This window comes from Elephantulus edwardii, unplaced genomic scaffold, assembly GCF_000299155.1.
Source record: "Elephantulus edwardii isolate Elephantulus edwardi_28Jun2011 unplaced genomic scaffold, EleEdw1.0 scaffold00084, whole genome shotgun sequence".
Taxonomy (NCBI): Eukaryota; Metazoa; Chordata; class Mammalia; order Macroscelidea; family Macroscelididae; genus Elephantulus; species Elephantulus edwardii.
In genome coordinates this window covers 10746051-10762963 of record NW_006399834.1, presented here as the reverse complement: position 1 = coordinate 10762963, position 16913 = coordinate 10746051, and the positions used below count along the sequence as shown (strand labels likewise).

At 36.7% G+C, this 16913-nt stretch overlaps 1 protein-coding gene and 1 pseudogene across 2 annotated transcripts in view; one reads left to right on the top strand and one right to left on the bottom strand.

The window, feature by feature from the left end:
* Positions 1–273, bottom strand: part of LOC102856613 — a 1425-nt pseudogene extending 1152 nt beyond the window's left edge.
* Positions 1–16913, top strand: part of HEATR5A (HEAT repeat containing 5A) — a 154937-nt gene that overhangs the window by 21747 nt on the left and 116277 nt on the right. For both annotated transcript variants that reach the window (XM_006889975.1, XM_006889976.1), the window contains 4 exons: positions 5666–5826; positions 6914–7169; positions 11569–11724; positions 16317–16567. In XM_006889975.1, coding sequence (XP_006890037.1) covers positions 5666–5826; positions 6914–7169; positions 11569–11724; positions 16317–16567 — 824 coding nt within the window. The remainder of the gene's footprint in view (positions 1–5665; positions 5827–6913; positions 7170–11568; positions 11725–16316; positions 16568–16913) is intronic.

Genomic DNA, 16913 nt, shown 5'->3' with positions numbered 1-16913 from the left:
TCTCTTTCCTTTTCTTGCACTGCAGTATGTCAGAGTTCTAACAGGTGAGCTCAGGACACTAGGAAGCAAAGCAGCCACTCTGTTCAGGGCTGCTGCAGCATGGCCACACATCTGGTTTCCAAGGGGTATGCAAAGTCTGGGGGCAGAGGAAAAGGATGCTGCTGGAATAAAATTAAAACGTCGAGTGGACAATGCAGAAACAAGACAGGCATTTTTGGCACAGTTTTAATAGGCTGAAGCCCGCGCAGCACTCACAAAGGTGGAGGCCGCCATGTTGTTCTTCGAAAAACAGTTTTGTAATACTTGCCTGAGCATAGCAAAAGCTGAAGGCCAGAAAATAATGGGCCTGTGTTTCAATTGAGAAAAGACACTCCTGCTTTAAGAACTGTACCCTGAGTCAACCCTAAATCTGAATTGCAAACTGGTACTTCCTTAATAAACCCCAGAATTGTGAGTATTATCAGTGTTTGATTCTTTGCTTTGAACTATGAAACCCAGCAGAAAAAATAATTCCAGGGAAGGGATGGTTGGTGTTAAAACTGATCTGACTTCATAAGAATTAGGCTGTTGATGCTCTTGGTGAAGATTCTTCCTCCTTGTGTAGTGAAGATCTTACATCCTTTTTTTCAATGACATGCAAAGGGAGGCTGAAGAACTTTGGAAAATGTTTATTAAAGGAGACCAAAGAAGAATGAAATGCTTACTGCAGAAGGTCAAACACCACAGCTTTCAATGTGGATTGCATCTCAGCATCAAGAACAAAAATCTTCACCACTGGACCAATAAGTAATACCCATGATAAATGGAGAAAAGATTGAAATTGACGATATAACCTTACTTAGATTCACAGTCAACACCCTTGGTATTGGCAGTCAGGGAGTCAAGAAACATATTACATTGGGCAAGTCTTCAGTCATGGACCTCTCTAAATTAGGGAGGAACAATGATATCACTTTAAAGACTAAGGTGTGCCTAATTAAAGCCATGGACGATTCCATCATTTGTTACACATCTGAGAGATGGACAGTGAATAAAGATGAAAAACAAAGAAGCAATAACTTTAAGCTGTTGTGTTGAAGAGTCGTGAATATCCCATGGACTGCCGAAAGAATAAATAGATATGTCTTGGAAAAAGTGCTGCGAGAATGCTACTTGTAGGGAAAGATGACAAAGCTTAGTGTCACATACTTTGGACATTTGCTAAGAGAGGCTATTTCTTGGAAAGAGATATTATACTAAGTTGAGAATCAGCAAAAGGAAGACCTCATGAATGACACAGTGACTGCACCAATGGGCTCAAGTCTGTCAGAGATGCTAAGGGTGATCCAGGATAGGACAGGATTTGTATCTGTGGTTCATAGGGTCACAGTGAATTATATTTGATGGCGTATAATAGCAAAGAAGAATGCTCTGTGTGTCCTATTGGAAACTGAGTTTGGCTGCCAGCCCAAAGACAGGTGATTCAAATCCATCTGCTGCTCTACCAGAGAAAGATGGGCCTTCTACTTCTGTGTTAATTCAGCCTCTAAAACCCACTAGCTTTAAAAATGTTTAGAAATTAAAAAAAAAAAACCCACTAGCTTTCAGTTGATTCTGACTCCATGACAGTGAGTTTAAGTTTATTTGAAAAAAGAATGATGGTTAAATTAAATACATTATGTTGTTGTTGTTATGTGCTGTCAAGTCATCTGCAACTCATAGCGATCCTATGTACAACAACAGCTCTGAACCCTGCTCTGTCCTGTGCCAATCTTATTGTCTCTGACACAACTACCCTCATTACCCCATTCACTGTGTCAATCCATCTCATTGAGGGTCTTCCTCTCTTGCACTCTCCCTCCACCCTCCCAAGTACGATGTCCCTCTCCAAGGATTGGTTCCTCTTTGCAACATACCCAAAATATGTCAGATGAGCTTCAGAATTCTTGCCTCCAAGGAAGCACCCCGGTTTCACCCTCTCTGGGACAACTCTGTTCTTCTAGAAGTCCATGGTCTATTCAGTACTCTTCTCCAGCACCACAGCTAAAAGGCATCAATTCTGTCATCCTTAGTCATTGTCCAGCTTTCTGATGCATAGCAACTAATTGCAAAGACCATGGCCTGGATCAAATGCACCTTAGTCTTAAGACTGACATTGTTGCTCTTCAATAATTTGGAAATGTCACTGACAGCAAACTTTTTCAATGCAATTTGTCTTTTTATTTTCTGGTTCTTAGTACCAAGAGTTTTTCTCTTCACCATCTATCATGCTGCTGTCACTTGGCCCAGTGGTGAGAATCTTATTTTTTTTATGTTGAGGTTCAATCCCTATTGAAGGCTGTAGTCCTTGTTCTTCTGCAGCAAGTGCTTCAGGTCCTTCTCAGTTTCAGCTAGCAAGGTTGTTATCATCTGTATAACACAGGTTGTTAATGAGTCTTCCTCCAATCCTAATGCCACATTCCTCCTCATAGAGCCCGGCCTCCCAGATGACTGTTCCACATATAGATTGAAAAGGTATGGAGACAGGACACATCCCTGGTGTACATCCTTCTCGATTTTAAACCATGCAGTGTTTTCTTGCTTCCTCTCTCCCTCCCTTCTTTCCTTTCTCTCTTTCTCTGTCTCTCTGTCTCTCTCTTTTCTCAGAGTTTGTTGTCATCTACACAGTCAAATGTGTTTGTGTAGTCAAGGAAAAACAGACATTGTTCTGGTCTCTCTGATTTCAGTCAAGATCCATCTAATATAAGCTATCCCTACTACCATGGCCTTTTTTAAACACAGCGTGCACTTCTGGCAGTTCTCTGTTGATGTGCTGTTCAGTCGTTTTTTGAAAATTTTCAGCAGAATCTTCCTTACATGTGAGATTAATGATACTGTTCAAGAATTTCCGCACTCTGTTTGGTCACCTTTCTTTAAAATATATGTACCAACAACTAGAGCCCAAAAGGAGGAAATAGAAGATTTCTACCAACTTTTGAAGTCAGAAATCAATTGAACATGCAATCAACATGTATTAATTATAATGGGAAACTGGAATGCAAAAGTTGGAAACAGGGAAAGCTCAGTAGTCAGAAAACATACACTTGGTGACAGAAATGAGGCTGGATACAGACATGGAGAATTCTGTACAGTGACCTATTCATTACAGATACTTTTTGTAAGAAACATAAATGCAGACTGTACACATGGATTTCACCTCATGGTATGCGTAGGAATCAGATCAACTACATCTGTGAGAAGAATTGCTGGAGAAGCTCAGTATCAGATGTGAAAACTAGGTCACGTGCTTATTATAGAACAGACTTGTGCCTAAACTACTAAATTACTCATAAGCATTTATTCTGTGGGAGAACAATGGATAAACTCTCTTCCCGTGTTACTTTCTGCCTCCAAAAAAACTACTGGAGGGTCAGCTATGAGTCGATTACTTAACAACATCAACATCATCCTACTTACACCCTTCCTCAGCTCTCCAATTTCATCTCAGCCCAGCAGCAGTGTGACTGATGGTATGGTTCCTCTGCTCAAAATCCTCTAGTACTTCTCTTTCATTCACACTCTTATTGCCAGACTTGTGTCATATATCCCTTCCCTATCGTCATACTTTGGCCTTAATAGTAATTAGACCCTTCCACAGCTCATCCATATTGTTCTAGTTGAGCACACTAGACATCATGGCTTTTTCCCATAGCTCACTCTGTTTTCCACTGTTTTCTCTATTATTATTACTATTTGCCTGGTTAATTCCCTCACACCCTTAAATTGTATCTAAATAACATTCTCTAAGTGAGACTTAGTCTATAATGCTATTTAAAATCTCAAAACTTGCCTCCACCTAATACTCCTAACCTCGTTTACCCAACTCTTTTTCTCCATAATTCTTGATCATCATCTAACATAGTATATGTTTAGTCATTTGTAATGTTTATTGTCTCTACTTGTTAGAATTTATGATCTACAAAGAACAGATTGTGAGTTTGTTTTCTTCCTATTGATGTTTCTTTTCCAGATTTTCATTCGTTTTAGATGTTTATATCCTTTTTAAAGCTTGGCATTGAATTGAATTCTTTGTTCATAACTTTGTTTCAAAGAAGTTTATTTATTCACAACTATGTAGGTTGAACATGTAAGATCAGAGCTGTAGCCATCATTTTGCAGAATAATAAAAGGGAGAGAATGGACACTTTTCTTTCTTTTAAGGACTCAGTTTATTTGAGAATGCAATTTTGGTTTTTGGTGGTTTTTTATTATTATTATTATTACTATTTTTGTGTGTGTACCATCAAATTGGATCTGACTGGTACAGGAGGAGATTGCCCCTCTTTCTCCATCTGAGTACCTGGTGGATTCAAACCACATCCTCTGGGATTGCAATACAGCTTCTTGCCACTAGGCCACCAGAGCTACCTTGAGAATGCAGTTTCAAAAACAATCTCAAATTGTACCAAAGAGACTATTAAATTGATAGGAAACATTAATATTCCTACCGTGGCTACCCAAACCCCACAGCTATCAAATCTGTTCCATAGTGACCCTGAAGGGCAGAGTAGAACCAAACTATTGGGTTTCCAAGGGTGCAAATTTTTATAAAAGCAGATTATTTCATATTTCTGGCTGGTAGACTTGAACTACCAGTCTTTTGGCTAGTAGCCAGATGCCTTAACTATAGTGCCATCAGAACTCCTGTCTTGGCTATTGTTGTTATGTGATATCATTCAGAACCAACTCCTAGCAAGCAAGCAGCTCAACCCCTAGCAAGTTTTCTAAGGTTTTAAATCACATGAAAGATGAGAAATCTTCCATGAGCTGCCATAGAGCAGCTCTTAGATTCAGACCACCTGCCTTTGCGTTGGCAGCTCAGCCTCCTTACCGAGTTAAAACTTCTTAATTGGAAAGAAAATTCTTAATTGGGTCACTGTGAGTTGTAGTCAACTAGAATGGCACTTAACAAAAATAGCAACAAAGGCTGAATGAATAATTCTAGTAATATTTAGCTTGGGTTTTTGTTTTGGAGGGGTTTTTTGGTTTCTTTTTTTCAGAAACATAAAAAGTTAGACAGCCTTTAAAAATTTTAAATATGAACCTGGTGGTTACTTTGTATAAATTTCATTAAAAAGTACAGGTCATTTAGGAATTTTTTTTCCAATTTGTAGCAGTAATAAGGGTCTATTGATGTTTCTTTTTCAGATTTTCATTTGACTCAGATGATTATATCCTTTTTAAAGCTTGGCATTGAGTTGGATTAAGACGTTGTTAGGTGCTGTTGAGTCGAGTATCACTTATAGTGACCCTATGGACAAGATATTAGATACAGATTTTTTTTCATGGAGAGTTAGAAAAGTTCACTTTTTTGGTGGGTGTTCTAAAATATGCACGGGTTGATAGCCTTTTAACTGTGTGTTTGTGAGTCTCTGTGTGTGTGTGTATCCATACACACACTCACATTTGGGGAAGAGAACAATAGGAAAAGATACAAAAATAAACTGGGCTCTGTTATGACTTGACCTTGAAACTCTTCTGTTACTTATTTTGTGTGTTACAATGTGTCTAACATTCTGTAAATTTTACATTTTGTTTGAATTTTTAAGTTTCTTCTTGTTTCTTTTACTACTAAATTTTTGCAAACCAGCCATGCATTTTGATTTGTAAAATATGAACTGCAGTTGTATTTTGTTCTTCATTATAGCAGCCTCACGTCAAAACATTCGCAAAGTATCTCTGGAGGAAGTTCTGGATTTACTAGGAACAGGGTTTCTACGTGGGAGTTCAGGATTTCTTCGAGCTGGTGGAGATATGCTGAAAGGAACCAGTTCAGTCAGTAGGGATGTTCGAGTTGGAGTTACTCAGGTCAGAATCACAGATCAGAATCCAGATATAATCCTCACTGACTGATAAAGAAAATTTTAGTACCAAACATTTAAGGTCATAATTAAATTTTCATAATCAAATTGAAATGGTGAGACCGAACCTTTTTTTTTCAAAAGCAGTTTAGAAAGAATAGAGCTTCAACTAACCCCAAACAAAACAAAATGAAATATGAAGCTATGACACATATGTTTTAAATTCCTAATACTAGAGGAGCTTTGAAACACAAGTAGCAGTTTTGTTTTTCTTTTCTAGGCTTGTATTTATATGTGTCTGTGGTTTAGTGTTTTCCATTGTTTATGTGTGTATATATACATAGTAAAAATTTAACCTGTTATGTACATATTATTTGTCATTGCAGTATTGTCATTTATATTTATCTCAACTCTTAGATAAGTTTACATCAAATAATCTATAAAGTACTTAAATTCTTGCTTCTAGATAATATTAAAAAGTCAGAGCACTTAGAAAAATATCCAACTGTCTTCCCTTGAACTGTCTTTTTTTTCCTAAGGTTGTTAATGTTCAAAGAAAATTGTAATTTTGAAAATTGACCTTTGTTCTCATCGTTTTAAGAGTTTAAGAAAACAAAAGATATGCCATTGTAATTATAGCCAAACTATGTGTTTCTAAGAAACTCTTTACATAAGAAAAGTAGCTAACTTTGTATCTTTGGAATAACACAAAACATTGATACTCATGAGAATGAAGAGCAGTGATTTATCACTGTAAACATTCCTTTCAGGTATCTAGAGCCTCATTTACTTGAGAATTATAGTTTGGAGCATAATTAAGCATGTTCATTTGTGTGATATGCATTTTCTTAATCAGAATTTTAGATAGCTTGAAACTTGTTCAGAAAGCCCCAGACTTTTAGTTGATTGACTGTGCTGGCTATCCTGAAAACTTTTCGTATGACCAAAATAAAACAGAGGCAACATAAATTATATCTCAGTTGAAAGACCTCCGTACTTAAGTTTTCACCTGATTTTGTAGAGGAGAAAATATTAATATATTATTGATATTCTTTCATGTTGAAGATAAAATTACTTTCTTTTTTTCCTTTTAGGCTTATGTCGTATTTGTTTCAGCCCTTGGAGGAGCCTGGTTAGAGAGAAATTTTGCTACTTTTCTTTCTCATGTCCTAAGTCTTGTGTCACAGTCTCACTCTAAAGCCACTCAAACCCAGATTGATGCTGTCTGCTGTCGCCGTTGTGTTTCATTCATCCTTCGAGCAACTATAGGAGGTCTTCTTGGAGAAAAGGCTCAGATTGCTGCTGCCAAAGATATCTGCCAGGCCATCTGGAAACAAAAGAAAGTTGTAGGTATGTATCTACTGGTACTGTTTTTATTATTATTATGTTATTGTTGTTATTATTATTGTTATTAATTTCCATATAGTCACTAATTTTTATTGTTTCATTCATGAACATTGTGTTCATATAATCTTTCATTTACATTCATACATTATATTTTATTTTGTTGCTGTTATATGCCATCCAGTTGCCAGTGACTCATAGTGACCCTCTGTACAACAACCCTAAACCCTGCTCTATCCTGTTCTAATCTTGTTGCCTTTGACACACCTATGAGGCTCTTCCTCTCTTGCACTGTCCGTCCACCCTTATTGGTCACTCCTTGCAACATGTACGTAGTATGTCAGAAGAAGCTTCAGAATCCTTGCCTCCAAGGAATAGCCTGATCTCATCCTCTCTAGCATGAACCTTTTTGTTTTCCTAGCAATCCATGGTATGTATATTTGTTACTCTTCTCCAGCACCACAGGTCAAAGGCATCAATTCTGACTGCCTCCTGGCCAAAAATAGGCTTTGTTATAAGCACAATCACCTGTTCTAGGATTCTCACTTTTCTCAGTTTGTTGTGATCCACACAGTCAAATGCCTAGGGCTTCTTACATTTAATATAAAGTAATTAAAATTATAATAGATTCTCATTATGAGAGCTAACTGAATTTGTAATAGTTTTTCTTTGAATGTTTGGTAGAATTTATCCATGAAACCATCTTTGCTAAAATTTTTTTAGAGGAGAGTCTTTTTATGACTTGCTCAATTTCTTTTGTGATGAGTATGTTCAAGTGTTCTACATCTGTCTATGTCAATCTGGGTAGAATATGATTGCCTACTTTATAGATTTTCAAAATTATGAGAGTATAGATAATATTCCATTATTATCAGTTTTATTTCTGCTGGTTCTATTGTGATGTCACCTGTTTAATTTCTTGTTTGAGTTGTGTCTACTCTTTTCTTTTTTCGTTTGCCACTGCTTTTTCTTTTATTGACCTTTTTAAAAAACCAGCTTCTGCTCTTGTTGATGATTTGTTTTTTAGTTTTCTGTGCTATTTATTTCAGCTCTTGTTCTTATAATTTCCTTGCTTCTAAAGGCAGTAGAATTAGTTTGTCCTTTTTTTTTTCAAGTTGATGTATTTTATTTTTCCCCCCACTAGTTTATTTACAATATTCAAATACATTGTTTTCAAGAACACATTCCTTCAGTTTCCCTCACCCCCCAACCCATCAAATTGTACAAGCCACGATTTAATACCTCCCTCACTCTGCACATCTTCATCCTTCTGCTTCCACCTCTCCTACCCCTCTTGGAACCTTGTACTCATTGTACAATAATTGTTTTATACAATATTTATCCTTGTAAGACTAAGTTCATTAGCACAATGCTCTCTAGTCCCTCCCAAGTTAGGTAATAATTTACAAAATCATTGTTTCTCTGTGCTGCATAGTATTCCATTGTGTGAATGTACCATAATTTCTCAATCCATTAATTTGTGGTTGGATATTTGGGCTGTTTCCATGTTCTTGCGATGGTGAACAATGCTGCTATGAACATTGGTGCACAAATCTGAGTTTATGCCTCAGTTCTCATTTTCTTGGGGTATATTCCAAGTAGTGGAATAACGGAATCATATGGAATTTCTATGTTCAGCTTTTTGAGGAAGCACCAAACTGCCTTCCAGAATGGTTGTACCATTTTACAATCAACCAACAATGTATAAGTGTTCCTTTCTCACCATATTCTCTCCAACATTTATTACTTGCTGCCCTGTTAAACTTTGCCACTGTTACTGGAGTCAGATGATACCTCACTGTGGTTTTGATTTGCAACTCTCTTACTGCCACTGATTTTGAGCATTTCTTCATGTGTCTGTTTGCCATTCGAATATCTTCCTCTGTGAAAATTCTTGGCTGGAATTGTTTTCTTTCAGCCTGCCTTCTGTCCATGTCATCTCATTGTCTTCTTTCCTGCGTGGTTTCTTTTTAGAAATTAGAGCTTGATCTAATTGCATCTCCAATGTAGGTGACTCTTTGTTTTCGTTCTGCTTTTAGTATTCTGGCCTTATTTTTTATTTGGAGAATTTGAGTATAATATGTCTTCATGTTTTTCTTTTGAGATGTAGACTGGAGTTTGCTGAGCTTCTTTAATGTGGATTTCCTAATTTTTCATGATACGTGGGAAATTTTCTTCAAGTGCTGCTTCTACAATTTTCTCAGTGTTTTCCCTCCATTCCGTCCTTTTCTGGAATTCCAGTCACACATATGTTGTGTTCAGTGTTATCCCACTTGATTCTAATGTTTTCTTCATTTTTCTTGAGTCATCTAGTTTTTTATTCTAGTAATTTCTCATTGAGGTTGTTGTCTTCTAGCTTACTCTCTGTTCTATCTATTCTGTTCTGCTTTTCTCTCCCTCCAGTACTTTGGGAAATTCTGCCATTTCTGTCTTGATAGTCTAGATTAAATTTCTGTGCATTTCTGTTCTTTCTAGTACTAAATGGATTATACTCTTTGTCCTATGATGATTTTTTTAAAAATTCTTGTACCTCTTTATTTGTGGTTTCCATTCTTTTATTTGTAACTTCTTCAGTAGTTGTTAATAGAACTCCACATTGATATATTTCTTGTCTCTAGGATATTCTTTGGGTTTGTAATCTAATGTGCCTTTTTTAGGAGAAGGCTTATTTGTTTTTTATAATGGTTGAAGCTGCCTGCTGCTTTCTTGACATTATTTGAACTTCTTGGTATATGTGAAGCATTTCCTGTGTGTCTTGTATAGGACACTGTTGACAGTTCTTTATCTTCATGATGCTTTTGGTAAGTTGTAAACTTAAAGTGTTGCCTCCAGTTGAGTTTTCCAGTGTCAGCTATCCCTGCTGGTCCTCTGTAGGCATATCTGTTCCTTGTTTCCTATGGCAAGCTTCTTATCCATTTGTCCTTTGAGGAGCAATGAGCTGAAGTCTTTGCCTTTGTCCAACTGTGGTGGGCCTACTTCTCTGTCCTGTTCAGTACTTTGTTAGGAAGGGAGGTTCCCCCCTTGGGTAGGCAGTCACAGGAGAGCTTCCCAGGATATATTGCTCAGGGACAAAGCCCAGGAAAGTGACAAAGTCCCAACAATGCAGCCTCCAAGTCTCAGAAATTGCTAATGGCCTTTTAACTTACCACTCTTCCAGAGCTGGTTGCAGGGACAGCTGTTCCTACTTGAACAAAGACATAGGGAAGCACCAGCCTCTCATCAGTGCAGCTCCTAATTGTTGCTGCTAATGTCCAAGCACACCTGCATCTGCTCTTCAGAAACTGCTAGTTGGAAGGGCAACGTCCCTCCCAAGTAGACAAATGCTCAGGAAAGGGCCACGTTCTCAGCAGTGCATCTCCCTATTCTGGATACTCTCTAATGTCTACCAGTACTGCTTTAATAGTACTGAGGGAATTGTCTCTTTGGAAAAGACAGACTAGTAAATTACCATGTTAGTTTGTGAATTTTTCAAAATAACATAGTTTTTTTCAGGATAAAGAAATTAATTTGTGGGTGAGACGAATTCTCTAGCTTGGTAAGAACTATCATATATCTCAAGCAGTTCAAATTCTTTTTTTTTTCCCTATTTTTATTGTATTATTTTTACGTGTATCATCAAATCAGATCTGACTGGTACAAGAGGAGATTGTCCCCTCCTTCTCCAACAGCGCATCTGGTGGATTTGAACCGTGTACTTCTGGGATTTCAGTGCAGCGTCTTGCTACTAGGCCACCAGAACTCCCTTTTTAATTTTTTTTTTAAGCAGTTCAAATTTGAGGACTGATGTTAATAGTCCCTTAGCTTTGTGATATAACCCCTCTAGACGTTAAGATAAATTATTTTGAAACTATATAGTCCATCTTAGTTCCTGTACTAAGTGCATTCTCCTTGAGTATCATTAAAAGTAGAATTTTTTTTTCTTTTCGTTTCCCTTGAGTTCTCCATTTCCGTGCTAGTTGCTAAAAGAGTAATAAGGCATCTAATTCAAGGTTGCTTTAACTAAATAAAGTTAAAACCATTTTCAATACAATTGATTTCTGACTCATGACAACTCCTTGTGCTCAGGATTTTTAATAGCTCATTTTTCAGAAGTAGATCATCAGACCTATCTCTGACAAGCTCCTGAGCAAATTTGAACTACACACCTTTTTATTACTAGTGAGCTTTTTAACCATTTTTGCCACCCAGGACTCCTCTAAACCAATCACATTCATTTAATTATCCCTTTATTGATATAGGGAAATACCACTTGGTATTTCAGTTATTGCTTCAGCATTTACAGCAGATTAAGTGGGTGTTTGTGTTTGAATTTTTGTATTTATGTTTTTCTCCTTCAAATACTGACTTCTATAACATAATTTAATAAAGCAGTGATTGCATAGTTAATTCTTAACACCTCTATCAGATGCCATAATGAATGATGGTAATTTGGAAACCCGACTTGGATCCACAGATGTAGCAGCCAGCCAACATCTGCTTGTATGTGCTTTACAAGAACTTGGAAATCTTATACACAGCCTCAGCACCTCTGCTGCACCTTTACTACAAGATTCAAGTGCAGGTATGTCTGTTATTTGAGACTTGGTGAATGTTTTTATTTTAATTTACTCTTAATATTCCCAGGAAAGGAAATCTCCTCCATATTATATGCATTTACTATAGATTTTTTTCCACAAATAAAAGGAAAACTCCCTAAATTTATTTACAGTTGAAAATGTAAACACAAAATTTTTGTTTTGATACTTTGATTTTGATCAAGGTCTCTTGATCAAATGGAGCAGCAGCAGGCAGGGGAGAAAACTCAGGGGCCAAACCAGATTATTTTATCAAGAAAATCACTCAAAAGTCTGAGTCTTGCCTGTGCTACGCTCCCCCACACTGTTAAGATCACTACAGGCAATTTGAGTTTATTGTGGGGGCTTATAGGAATATTCTCAATTTTTTCCCATCAATAAGTTTTCCTATAGGAAGAATATAATCTAGCCTTCATTCTTCTCATTTGCATAGTATTTTCTGTCATCCAATGCCCACTCTTAGCTGTTATCATCTCATCTAGTCCTCTTATAAATACCACATGCTTCCCATCCAACTAATCACACTTTAAACAGGTGATGAAAAACTGGCAGCCATTTGTACTCGGACCACTGTTAGCCATGGAAAATCAGGCCTGGAGCTGAGTGTCAGAACTTAAAATTTTCATCTGCAAATGGCCGTTGATAAATACTAGTGTCTCTAGTACCATCTGCATGAACAAAATTTCTTCCCTGGATCATGGTAACCTTTATAACTCTGTTGAAATTACTCCTTTTGTATTCTGTTGGAACTCCATCTGTTCTGAATTTTCCTGTGCATAATTGCCTAGACATAACGTCTACAAAGAGATGATCTTCATGCTGCCAGCTTCCTGGTCACCAGTGCTGAAAGTAAAGAAAGCCATGAGGTTGACAGGGCTTCCATTTGCCATCACCATAGGTGTGTCCTGGAAGCTGAAAGTTGCTTCACTATAGATGTAAATAGCTGAAATACATGTGATCAAGGTTATGAAAAATAAGTATGGTACAAATAATTAAAGACCTCAAAAGTTTTTTTTTATGTCTATAAAAATTTAGCTAAATTTTAAAACCATTTTACTCAAACTTAACCCATGTACCATAAAAGGCATCCATTTAATGTGACTTTTTTAGTATAGTCACCCAAATATGCAACTATCATCACTATTTATTTCTAGACTATTTTCATTACCCCGAAGAAAACTCTATACCCATCAACACTTAGCTCCTCTCTTTCTGTTTCCACCTTTAGTCTTCATTCCTAGAACTACTTACTAATCTCTCTTGATGTATTTTCCCATTGACAGTGCATTTAAAGGAAATGATGAAATTTGTCATCTTTTATTTATTCCAAATTTTGAGTAATTTTTAATAACTTTGGGGTTTTTTCCAAATGCACCTTAATCTTTAATTTTTGTTTATTATGCAGATTTTTTTCTCCATACTCTGCTTCATTGACATTATATTTCATACAGTCATTCCCATACATTGTGTTATATAAAATTAACCACCATTTGGATTGTAAAATGGTCCAACCACTCTGGAATACAGTTTGGCATATCCTCAGAAAGCTGAACATAGAAATTCCATATGACCCAGCTATTCCACGGCTTGCAGTATACCCCAAGAAACTGAGAACTGAGGCACAAATGGAGACTGTATGCCAGTGTTCAAAGCACCATTTGTTATTCACTATCACAAGAACATGGAAACAGCCCAAATGTCCAACCACAATTGAATGAATTAAGAAATTATAGTGTAGTCACATGATTACTGTGCAGCATGCAGGAACAATAATTTTGTAAATTATTAGCTAACTTGGGAGAGACTGGAGAGCATTATGCTAAGTGAACTAATTCAGTCCCATAAGGACAAATACTATATAAGACCATTACTGTAGAACATGTGTGAGGATCCAAGGGAAGGAGGGGGAGAGTAGAGCTGTGACGATGGAGGGGATATTACTTGCAGAAGTTCATGGGTGGAAGGAGAGATAGTAAAGGAAACGGGAAAAATATGGTGTGAGAAACAATATATATAAACTCTTTAAACCAGTATAAAATGAAATTTTATTAAAAAAAAATAACTGCCGTTGGATTATGCTCACCATTATTGTCTCTTTTCAGATCTTTGCTGGATCTTTCCCATGTCCTTTACCTCCAACTCCACCCACCAAATTTTGTAACCCTATAATTTCCCCCCTACCACATTCTTACCCCTCTTTTCCCACCTTTTACCCCCTTGGACTCCCATATGTGGTTTACTAGTTATCCTTCTATTTTTACAATAATGGTCTTATGCAGTATTTGTCCATATGAGACTAAGTTAGTTCACTCAGCATAGTGCTCTCCACTCTCCCACTTTGTGTAGCATTTTCAAAATTGTTGCTCCTGAGTGCTGCGTAGTATTCCATTGTGTGAATGTTCCACAGAACTTCTCACTTCATTTGGTTGGACATTTGGGCTGTTTCCAAGTTCTTCAGATGGTGAATTACACTGCTGTGAACGTTGGTGTTCAAATCTCCATTTGTGTCTCAGTTCTAATTTCCTTAGGATACATTCCTAGTGGTGGAATAGCTGAGCCATATGGAGTTTCTCTGTGCAGCTTTTTTCAGGAAACACCAACTGTCTTCCAGAGTGGTTTTACCATTTTACAATCCTACCAACAGTGGATGAGAGTTCCCACCTCTCCACATCCTCTCCAAAATTTTATTGCTTGCTGCCCTGCTAAAATTTTGCCACTGCTACTATGGTGAGATGGTATCTTACTGTATTTTAGATTTGCATCTCTCTAATTGCTAGTGATATTGAGTATATCTTCATGTGTCTGCTGGCCATTCAAATGTCTTTCTCTGAAAAGTCTTCATGTCTCTTATCCATTTTGTAATTGGGTTATTAGTATTTTCTCTTCTGGAGGCCCTGTAATATTCTGTAAACTTTTGTTATGTGTCCCTTTTCTGAGATAGTGTTTCCAAATGTTTTTTCCCAGTTGGTAGATTTTCTTTTCACCCTATTGGAAAACTTTCTTTGGGGGGAGCGGGTTGGAGAGGGGGTGGGTTTTGGTTTTTTTGGTTTTGGGGTTTTTTTATGGAAAACATTTTTGATGCATGTGGGTATTTAATCTTTAGACAGTCTCATTCACTCAATATAATGACATTTACAATCCTACCAGAAGTCATCTATATGTTCAATGCAAACTGAATACAGATACCAAATTTATTTTTCAAGGAGATTGAAAAAGCAATTGTCCAGTTTATTTGGAGAGAAAATAGACACCTAATAAGTAAGGCACTTCTGAAAAACAAAAATGAAGTGGGAGGCTCAAAACCTACTACACAACAGTAATAACCAAAACAGCATGGTACTAGTACAAAGATAGGTACATAGATCAATGAACAGAATTGAGAACCCAGAAATGGACCCATCTGTTTCATTTGTGGTCAACTTATATTCAACAAAGAAATAAACCTGTCAAATGGGAAAGGATAACCTCTTCAGCAAATGGTGCTGGCAAAACTGGACTGCTACCTGCAGAATGCTGAAACAGGATCCACATCTCATACCATACATAAAAATCTAAGTGGATCAAAGACCTAGGGGCAAAGCCCAAAACCATAAAGTTCAAAAAGCTGAAAAATACAGTCAGAAATGCACAATCTGGAGAGGATAAAACTTTTGGGTTTTGACTGAAACATATTTCCCACTAAGAAGCTTTACATTCTGGTTGTTTTTATAAATTATTTCATCTTGGTGCACATTTTTGAAATAGCACTTGACATGAAACCTGTTTTAGTGTGTTTTGATAAAAGTGTTTCTTGAATCAAAGTAAGGATAGCCTTTTATTCCTTAATGATGGAAGCACATTGTAATCTTCATGGTTGGTTAATAGTCCCTGAAAACCAAGCAAAACATCAGTTCTACCAAGCTTCCCTCCCCACCAGGATGAGAGAGATATAGTAGATCATGTTTGTATTAAGAATAGCTATACTCTTTTTAAAAGGGAGCTCTGGTGTTCTAATGGTAAGAATCTGTACTGCTATCCCAAAGGCAAACGGTTTAAATCACCAGCTGCTCAGCAGAAGAGTGATGTGCCGTGTCCTCCCATGCAATTAATGCCTCTGAAAACCACTGGAGGGTCAGCTATGGGTTGGTTCCAACTCAATGGTACACAAAAAGCAACCTAACTATTTTTATGGGAATGATTATAAGAAACATAATGTGAATGAAAAAAAAAGTTCTGAAATAATTTTGAAAAGAGCAATACTATTTTTAAAAGTGGTTATACTAGAATGGGGTGAAGGAAAACATGAATCAAAAAATAACATTTCTTCCAAGGAATCTTTGTTGTTTATGGATAATTTTTTTAATTTCTAGCATCAAATTAGTAATGATCTCAAGATAAAATAAGCCTATTATCTCCTTTTAAGAAATAAATTTTTATATCTTAATTTAGATTTGTTTTCCTACAATAAAAGTTATTTTTAAATATAAAAATTATTCATGAACATTTAACTTTGATTTAATACATATTTATATCCATGAACCTCTATTTTATGGCCGAATTGTGTTTGTGTACCTAAATCATAGTTTGTTTATTCTTCCAGGCATTCTTGACAGTGTCATTTCAGTTATTCTTCATCCCAGTATATCCGTTCGACTAGCAGCAGCTTGGTGTTTACACTGCATTGCTGTGGCATTACCATCCTGCTTAACACCACTCTTAGACCGTTGCCTTGAACGACTTACTGTACTTAAGTCTTCACCTGAAGCAGTGAGTGGCTTTAGTTTTGCTGTGGCAGCTTTGTTGGGAGCAGTAAAACATTGTCCTTTAGGAATTCCTCATGGAAAAGGCAAGGTAATACTTTGATTCTACAAGTATAATACTGATGTTTTAAAGTCTTTCCTAAAGACTTTGAAGTCTTTTTTTATACTACTTAGTCAAAGCCTTGCAGGGCAGATTTTTTAAATAATTAGTGATGGATTGGCACAATAATTACACCAGGGGGCTCAAGAACAACAGAGATTGTGAGGATGATACAAGACCAAGCTGTGTTTTGTTGTGTTGTGTATAAGGTTGCTGTGAATGGGAACTGATGCTACAGCAACTTAACAGCTACTCTTCAGTCATTAAATAGAATCCATGTAATTTCTGTGAAACTCTATTGAGTAACAATTTACAATGAAAGCTTTGGTTTGTTGTT